The sequence below is a fragment of the Malus domestica genome, chromosome 04 (genome assembly GCF_042453785.1).
Source record: "Malus domestica chromosome 04, GDT2T_hap1".
Lineage (NCBI taxonomy): Eukaryota > Viridiplantae > Streptophyta > Magnoliopsida > Rosales > Rosaceae > Malus > Malus domestica.
This window is the reverse complement of record NC_091664.1, coordinates 27,679,708-27,689,234: the sequence shown is the minus strand read 5'-3', so window position 1 is coordinate 27,689,234 and position 9,527 is coordinate 27,679,708. Positions and strand designations below refer to the sequence as shown.

Here is a 9,527-nt window from a genome sequence, read left to right as displayed (position 1 = left end):
TCTCTATTATCGTAACCGCATACCTGTTTATTCGGCTATTAAATTCTAGAATTTTGTCTCTTTTTTAAAATATAGCATAACTAATGGATCAACATATTTTTCCGCTAAATCAACTGCATCAACACTTTCCTAGAAGAATTTTCTCAGGAACCAAACACAGCATAGCATATCCCACCATACGACAGAAATTGTACACGAGGAAAACTTGACCAGAGACACGGTTTGTGGTGGCGAGCAAACATGGAACCTTACAACTTTGTATAGAATAGGCGGGCTTTTTTATGTATGGTTTTGTATTTAAGTTTCATCTACATATACAGTAGTACATCACCATGTATTGAACTAAATTACATGAAGTGCTGCAGGACCATCCTGCAACGCCAGTTTCGGCGAATCAACGGGCAGATAGAGGAGCCATCTTTTCATGTATTGCCTTGTAACACTGGAGACTGCACAGAGGGAGCTTCGACTGCGAATCCCGGTACCTGTATGGATTTGTACAATATGGTCCGGCACACTTTTCACGGGGAAGAGGGTAACTGAAATCGGAATAAAGCATAAAAACAAAACTAATAATTATCAGATAAACTTCACGATATATATATATATATTTTTAAATGGAGAGAGGTGCTTGAAAACCAGGTTTGAGACGTAATGATCTCCATAAATTTTACATTTGAGGGGGAAAAAGGTGAGCATCCGAAGCCTAATTTTATAACCAGCTGCTTGTCGTCAGAAATTTGAGAAACATTTGAAGCTCAAACGGCTATGAAAAGCCTCCAACAGTCGTGGAGGCTGGATATTAAGGGTTGGTTCAGAAATAAGCACGATGATATAGAATTGTTCAAGACCGAAGAGACGCATAGAAGCTGTATCTAGATTTGGGGGAAAAATTACATATAATCGTAGAAATAAGTATCTAGAATTTTCAAATGTTCTTACCTGCAAGGCTTGGAGTCGAATATGGCTGGCAAGCCCATTTCATTGGGGAAGGTTACAACCGATCCTGATGGACCCATCACCCATCGGACAGAATCTGGCGGAAGTATAAAGGCATTTGCTGCCCTCTCCTGCAAAAGAAATGAATTTACCATAAATCAAGAAATCGCACGATACACAAACAGAGGATGCTATTATGCGCTATCTCTTACCTGTGCCATATCTTCTTGCCATTTCTTTATCTTGTCTTCTCGTTTCTTCCTACTGGAATCTTGGCCCAGAATTTTTCTGATTGCCTCAGCCTAAGGCTCAGCCAAATTTGAAAGAAAATGATAACTACTTCTTTCTAACACATGTATATCACAAGTCAAACAAGAAGCAAACAGACAAGCCAAACCTCGGATTCTCTAGTCGCCTTCTCTACTTGCATCCTACGTCTCTCTGCCGCCTCAGCTTTCTTGATTTGCTGCTCCAGTGCACCGGGTTTCTCCTTTAGCTCTATCAGTAAAAACAACAATTACGATCATGAGAGAAGTCAATGTGTATTCAAGACAAGATAATTATGATACAACAACAACAACAACAACAACAAAGCCTTTTCCCACTAAGTGGGGTCGGCTATATGAATCCTAGAACGCCATTGCGCTCGGTTTTGTGTCATGTCTTCCGTTCGATCCAAGTACTCTAAGTCTTTTCTTAGAGTCTCTTCCAAAGTTTTCCTAGGTCTTCCTCTACCCCTTCGGCCCTGAACCTCTGTCCCGTAGTCACATCTTCGAACCGGAGCGTCAGTCGGCCTTCTTTGCCCATGTCCAAATCACCGGAACCGATTTTCTCTCATCTTTCCTTCAATTTCGGCTACTCCTACTTTACCTCGGATATCCTCATGCCCAATCTTATCCTTTCTCGTGTGCCCACACATCCCACGAAGCATCCTCATCTCCGCTACACCCATTTTGTGTACGTGTTGATGCTTCACCGTCCAACATTCTGTGCCATACAACATCGTTGGCCTTATTGTCGTCCTATAAAATTTTCCCTTGAGCTTCAGTGACCTACGACGGTCACATAACACGCCGGATGCACTCTTACACTTCATCCATCCAGGTCGTATTCTATGGTTGAGATCTCCATCTAATTCTCCGTTCTCTTGCAAGATAGATCCTAGGCAGCAAAAACGGTCGCTTTTTGTGATCTTCCCTAGATTGCTCCGGTCATTAGTGTGGATAAGTATATAAATGAATAGAGATAGGAAAGCAAACACAAGATGTACGTGGTTCACCCAGATTGGCTACGTCCACGGAATAGAAGAGTTCTCATTAATTGTGAAGGGTTTACACAAGTACATAGGTTCAAGCTCTCCTTTAGTGAGTACAAGTGAATGATTTAGTACAAATGACATTAGGAAATATTGTGAGAGAATGATCTCGTAATCACGAAACTTCTAAGTATCGGAGTGTGGTATCGTCTTGACTTGCCTTATCTGTCTCATAGGTAGATGTGGCATCTTCTCTGGAAGTACTCTTCCTCCATCCAGGGGTGGTATCTTTAACTGGTGGAGATGCACAAGGTAATGTATCAATTTCACTTGAAGCTTACTTGTAGTTTCAGGCTTGGTCAAGCGCGATACAAACCATGTAGTAGGAGTCTCCCAAGTCGCCGAGCTAGGGGATCTGCTGAAAGAGGTGACAGACAAGGTAAGCAATCAGAGCTCCGGCTGATTGTTCACCTTCTCCCTATCTTGCAGCAGCATGAAGGATAAAGAGAAGAAAGATGAGAAGAGATGATATGGGATACTTTTGCTTTTGAAGAAGTAACTTTCCACAGGCTTATTCTTGAACTGAGCTGGAGGGTTTTCTGGTTTCCTCCAGAGCCGACTGAAGAATTTGAGGGTCAAAACAAGTCCATCAAATCTAGAGTACGTTCGACCCTACTGATATGGGATACTTTTGCTTTTGACAGAGTAATGGATGTATCGGCACGTGTGCTGTTACGCTTGTCTCCACATGCTTCCTTGTATCCTTCGCACTTGCCCTATCTGTTCCTCAAGCAGATACGGTATCTTCCCTGGAAACATAAGATGTTGAAGATGAGTACTCGAGAGCAATGCCAGGTAAGTAATCAGGTAAGGGGTTCCAGGCAGTCAGTTCCTGGCTGGAAGCTTGATTCCAAGTGCTGACTGATTGCTCTCTTTCTCCTTGTCTTGCAGGTAACAACAAGGCCAAAGGAAAAGACAGGGAAAAAGCATGATATGGGATACTCTTGCTTTTAACCCTGATGATATGAGATATTCTTGCTCTAGTATAGCTTGTTTGCAAAGGTATTATCGGGGGGAAAGAAAGCTGAATATTTCGAAAGGCTTCGTTGGGAGTGCCCTCTCAGATATGAGGAAGGGTTGAACATTTTTGCAGGTCTGCCTGTCCGTTGGGGATGGAGGTCGACATATATAGGAGTCTCCCTAACAACAAGTAGTAATGCTATTCCTTTACCCTGCTTGGTCATAGCACGGTAGTGGGAGCTGCCAGCTTCACATGTTTTAACTCTGTCAGAGCACTTTGAAAAAGTGGTCTATCGTATCTGGCTCTCGAGAAGTCTTCGACAGAATGCCCATAATTTCCGCAAAGCTGAGTGTGCGTGTGACAGGTGCTGACAAGGCTAGAAAAGAAGGTGCCTCTTCGATTTCTGAGATCGGCCCTCGTGGTCTCTGAGCAGCCCAGCTTTTGAGAAAGCGAGCGTCTCTTCGATTGATTCGGAGAACGATGCATCTTCGATTTTTAAGAAAGCAATCATGATGGGGGTCTGGCTCTCGAGATTCAGGGAGCAGTGTCACTTCGATTTTTGAGAAAGTAATCATGTTGGGAGTCTGGCTCTCGAGATTCGGAGGGCAGTGCCTTTTCGATTTTGGAGCAAGCAATCTTGTTGGGAGTGTTTTCTCGAATGTGAGTAAAGGTTGGGCATGTTTGCTAGTCTACCTTGCCACGAAGCACAGAGGTTGACACACAGGGATTTTCGAATTATCCAGCAATGGTACTGTTCCTTTACCCTCTCTTCGATTTTTGAGAAAGTAGTCATGTTGGGAGTCTGGCTCTCGAGATTCGGAGGACGGTGCCTCTTCGATTTTGGAGCAAGCAATCTTATTGGTAGTGTTTTCTCGAGTGTGAGTAAAGGTTGGGCATGTTTGCTAGTCTACCTTGCCACGAAGCACAGAGGTTGACACACAGGGACTTTCCAATTATCCAGCAGTGGTACTGTTCCTTTACCCTTGTGGGTAATAATATGGTAGCTAGACCTTCAAAATTTATGGGTCTAAACTTTGTTAGTGCTGTTTCTTTGCTATTCTTTTACCTTTCTTGGTCAGAGCGATGTAGTGGGAGCTGCAAGCTTTACGTGCTCAATTTTGGCAGAGAACTTTGGCAAAGTTATCTGTGGTACCCATGAGCTATTGTTGCGTGTGGGAAGTGGGTGATTCAACAGTAAGATTCATGTGTTTTCTACTTCCTCAGAAGTCTTCGACAGAATGCCCATAATTTCCGCAAAGCTGAGTGTGCGTGTGACAGGTGCTGACAAGGCTGGAAAAGTAGGTGCCTCTTCGATTTCTGAGATCGGCCCTCGTGGTCTCTGAGGAGCCCAGCTTTTGAGAAAGCGAGCGCCTCTTCGATTTCTGAGATCGGCCTTCGTGGTCTTTGAGCAGCCTAACTTTTGAGAAAGCAAACGCCTCTTCGATTTCTGAGATCAACCCTCGTGGTCTCTAAGCAGCCCAGCTTTTGAGAAAGCAAACGCCTCTTCGATTTCTGAGCAGGCGCCTCTTCGATTTCTGAAGATCCGTCGAGTGCAGATTTTTATAGGGGCTGGCATTAAGTTCCAAAGCACACTTGAATCTCCACCAGTAGAAGCTCCATTCTTGCACTTCTAAGATCTTGATTTGTCCAACCTCTTCTCTCTTCAACACCTTTGAAAATGTCTGGCCCCTCCGACCGTCGTTTTGACTTGAACCTTGTTGAAGAGGCAGCCCCGCCTTCTCCAGACAACATATGGCGCCCATCCTTCGTCTCCCCTACTGGTCCTCTTACCGTTGGGGATTCTGTGATGAAGAATGATATGACTGCTGCGGTGGTGGCCAGGAACCTTCTCACTCCCAAAGATAACAGACTACTTTCCAAACGGTCTGATGAGTTAGCTGTTAAGGATTCGCTGGCTCTCAGTGTTCAGTGTGCAGGTTCTGTGTCTAATATGGCCCAACGCCTATTTGCTCGAACCCGCCAAGTTGAATCATTGGCGGCTGAGGTGATGAGTCTCAAACAGGAGATTAGAGGGCTCAAGCATGAGAATAAACAGTTGCACCGGCTCGCACATGACTATGCTACAAACATGAAGAGGAAGCTTGACCAGATGAAGGAAACTGATGGTCAGGTTTTACTTGATCATCAGAGATTTGTGGGTTTGTTCCAAAGGCATTTATTGCCTTCGTCTTCTGGGGCTGTACCGCGTAATGAAGCTCCAAATAATCAACCTCTGATGCCTCCTCCTTCTAGGGTTCTGTCCAGTACTGAGGTTCCGAATGATCCCCCTCCGGTGCCTTCTCTTTCTGGGGCTCTACCGACTGCTGAGACTTCTCCTAAGCAACCCTTGTGAAGGCTCCCTCTTGTTTGTTTATTTTGACTCATGTATATGTACACATTTGTAGCTTATCGGGGATATCAATAAATAAGTTTTCCTTCATTTCAACGTATTGTGTTAAATACACCAAAACCTTCTTCGCTAAGTTCTTTGAATTTTCTTTTGTTGAAGCTTGTATGTTGAAGCTTTCTGAGTGGAGCATGTAGGTTGGGGTAGTGTTCCCTTAATTTCCCGAGTGAGGAAAACTTCTCGATTGGAGACTTGGAAAATCCAAGTCACTGAGTGGGATCGGCTATATGAATCTTAGAACGCCATTGTGCTCGGTCCTGTGTCATGTCCTTCGTTAGATCCAAGTACTCTAAGTCTTTTCTTAGAGTCTCTTCCAAAGTTTTCCTAGGTCTTCCTCTACCCCTTCGGCCCTGAACCTCTGTCCCATAGTCGCATCTTCTAATCGGAGCGTCAATAGGCCTTCGTTGCACATGTCCAAACCACCGTAACCGATTTTCTCTCATCTTGCCTTCAATTTCGGCTACTCCTACTTTACCCCGGATATCCTCATTCTTAATCTTATCCTTTCTCGTGTGCCCACACATCCAACGAAGCATCCTCATCTCCGCTATACCCATTTTGTGTATGTGTTGATGCTTCACCGCCCAACATTCTGTGCCATACAGCATCGCTGGCCTTATTGCCGTCCTATAAAATTTTCCCTTGAGCTTCAGTGGCATACGGCGGTCACACAACACGCCGGATGCACTCTTCCACTTCATCCATCCAGCTTGTATTCTATGGTTGAGATCTCCATCTAATTCTCCGTTCTTTTGCAAGATAGATCCTAGGTAACGAAAACGGTCGCTCTTTGGTATTTCTTGATCTCCGATCCTCACCCCTAACTCGTTTTGGCCTCCATTTGCACTGAACTTGCACTCCATATATTCTGTCTTTGCCAGTTTTAAGAGCCCTTTGACGAGTAGTGACTGTCATCTCCTTATTATATGAGGATGATTCAACAAACTCCTTTCTCACTTTTTTCATTTTAGTATTAGGCTCGCCATCGGAAACAGGTTCTTCTTCCTCTTCAACATAATCAGTAACATCAGAAACGCTTCCTACTCTGAACTTCTTACCGTCCTTGCCCGATCTTGGTATGCCATAATCTGCCAAATCTACACTTGGTCCAATACCACTCCCCTTCATCACTGTTGAAATCTTCCTTTCTTTTCTGGTTTTCCTTTCCTCATCCTCATTGTACTCTGCAGTATAATCTGAGGTGACCTTAGATGTTTTGAGTTTTTCAAGGTATCGAACTTCCATGTCATCATCATCAACTGCATCCAGGAAGCGTCTCTTAGGGACCCGTTTACTCTTGCGAACAAGTTCTTCAACTTTCCCAACATGAGCAACACTTTTAGATGTATCCTTCTGTGGGACTCCTCGTAACCCACTTTCTTTATCGGAACTAAGGGAAGGATTGTCATCTGAGTCTTCCTGCAACAGTGATAGATTTAAATATAGTCTTAATAATCCTTAATCTATATATGACCTTATTAATTAAACAACTAAACCATTTTGTGTAAAAGAAAGTTTGAGAACCTAGGAAACCAAAGAACTCAAGGAATTTGATTGCATAAGCCAAAAAGAAGTAACTAAAAACGAAGGATTTCCAAGGAATTAGAACAGAAAACGGCAACCTAGCAATCAAATATCTAATAAATTTTGAAAATTTTAAGTTATGAATCTTTCCATCTTATTATCTAATTTTCGTAAGCATTTTCTGTAAATGCAGTCCATATTAACATGCTACCCAGCTCAATGTGTCTGCCTGGCCTATGTGGATATTGCAATACCATGGAAATCACATCCAGATTTGTGTCACACAGTGCTTGTCAAATTGAGTAAGTCTGGAAGAATATTACAAGGCAGACTAACCTGAAGAATCAACTTCTGCCGTGGTCGAGGGGTATCTGAAATGCGAGATGATTTTACAGAAGATGGCCCAACAGCAGATGCACCATCAGATGAAGACTTGGCCTGAATTGTGCGTGTAACACCACCAACTTTAAGCTTAACCATTTTCACTTTATTCTCATTCTCTGAGCAATCGGAAACAACTCCAAAAGGCCCAACGTTGTTGGAGCTTTTCCAATTAGCCGGGGCAAGGGCACCCTTGCTGGACCTTTTGGATTCAATCCCCCTATGCCTATGCTCGTCACTGCCTCGAAAAGAACCATCATTTGAAGATTCATCAGATTCTCCGGATCCTCCCCCCTCACCGTTATCCATATTCTGGACAGTCTCAGCCTCCAAAATGTTACTAAATGAAGCCCTTGCGCTGCATAAGTTCAAATCAATATCTTTCTTTTGAGTAATTGAACCGCCATTGTTATTCTCATCACTTTTGCTTACATCTTCTGAAGGAGTTGATGACACATTATCACGACAATCCAAAGGTAGCTGTGACTCATTCCGAGGACGACGAGATGTGTTACTCCTTTTCCTTCTCACAGCACTGCTTACATCACTGAATCCCAAACCTCCAAAACCCTCCATCGTAATAGCAGAGGTGAAACAAAATCCTAGTGCTGCCTTTGTTTTCCCATAATGGTAGCTGAGATAGTCATGAGTGAAAAGTGATTGTAAATATCATACACATCATATGTTCATCATCATCCTTTCATTGCCTTTATCCTATCATACGGTGTTGGGCACACAGCATAAGAATAACGATGGACACTGAAGGATATTCGCTTTACATCTTGAATCTTGCAAACATTGTAACCGAAATAAGACAGTAAGAAATTAAAGAAGCCCTTCTCAATCTTCAATTAGTAGTCAACAAAACATAAATAGTTCAGAACAATTTATTCTCCGTGTGTAGCTAAGAACATGGTAGTTACAAAAATTAAAATGTCAGCCTTAACTTAGCCGAATGGTTCCAGAATCAATTGTAGTTTCCTAAAACTAAACAATGATCATAAATTCATTACAAAAAGAGATCATCAGAAATCATCTTTGCGCCAACGAACAACAATGCTTCCACTGAAAACACAGCCATGGAAATACAGTATCAAGGTTGATTTCGGAAACCTATCTCGAGAAACCAAAATTCAGCAGAAATCAATCATCCAAAATTCTCAAAAGGGAGAATTATATTAACATATTGAATTCCCCATCAAAATTCAGAACAAACCCAAATTAGAAACACCCACTGTTGCTTTAACCAATCTAAAAAACACCCACAATTGAATCAACCAATCTACCAAAACACAATCCATAGAAATTCACATAAAAGAACCCCATAATTGAACAAAAACCAAATAACATAAAACCACACAAATCACAGAAAAAATAATAATTTGAAGCAATAGACTAACAATCGAAATACCCAGATGAGAAAATAAAATAAAATCAACAAAAACTCAACAGAAAGACCAAAAAAATCGAAAAGATTTTACCTTTAAATTGTGAAACGAAAATCCTCAGAGAACCTTGAGATTATTATCACCAACAAGATTGCTCTGATCGAACCAGAATTAAAAGAATACGAATTGGGTTTTGGTGAATAGGTGGCGTAATGTGATTGGAGGACGAGAGGTGCGGAGGAGGAGGAGGAGGAGGAGGAGGAGAGCTGGGTGAAAGTTATGGTTTTTGTTGCAGGGGAGGGGACCAAAGTTTTCACCATCGTTGTAGTAAATTGAATAGTGCTGGGTTTTTTTTTTTTTTTTTTTAAGCGCCTTGTACGTTAACCTGTACCCTCTATTCGAGTTCTCCAATCGGACCGTTGGGTTTGGACCAAGGAGTGCGTAGGCTAGTAAGCGACGCACCCCGTGCATATTAGCTGTCTTCATTTTAAGGTTTTCTTTCCTTTTTCCTCTTATTTTTCCTTGCTATTTTTCACAAGTAAAAATAGCTATTTGTTCTACTTTTCCAGCTTGTTTGAGAGTTAAATAATGAATATTTACAAGGGATTTATC

At 42.4% G+C, this 9,527-nt stretch overlaps 1 protein-coding gene across 8 annotated transcripts; it reads right to left on the bottom strand.

The window, feature by feature from the left end:
- Window positions 1-255: 255 nt before the first annotated feature.
- LOC103434072 (uncharacterized) lies at window positions 256-9,277 on the bottom strand. Of its 8 annotated transcripts, XM_070820799.1 has the most exons (8): window positions 9,009-9,231; window positions 7,960-8,161; window positions 7,483-7,885; window positions 6,441-7,041; window positions 1,337-1,437; window positions 1,152-1,241; window positions 943-1,070; window positions 256-539 (listed from the first exon to the last, which is right to left on the bottom strand). In XM_070820799.1, the coding sequence occupies exons 2-8, from the start codon at window positions 8,016-8,018 to the stop codon at window positions 395-397; spliced, it is 1,527 nt and encodes a 508-aa protein (XP_070676900.1). In that variant the 5' UTR covers window positions 8,019-8,161; window positions 9,009-9,231; the 3' UTR covers window positions 256-394. The 8 variants fall into 8 exon arrangements, with proteins under 8 accessions (XP_070676900.1, XP_070676897.1, XP_070676902.1 ...); XM_070820796.1 differs by having other exon boundaries at window positions 7,483-8,315; window positions 9,009-9,277; XM_070820801.1 differs by having other exon boundaries at window positions 6,681-7,041; window positions 7,483-8,315; window positions 9,009-9,277.
- Window positions 9,278-9,527: the final 250 nt, after the last annotated feature.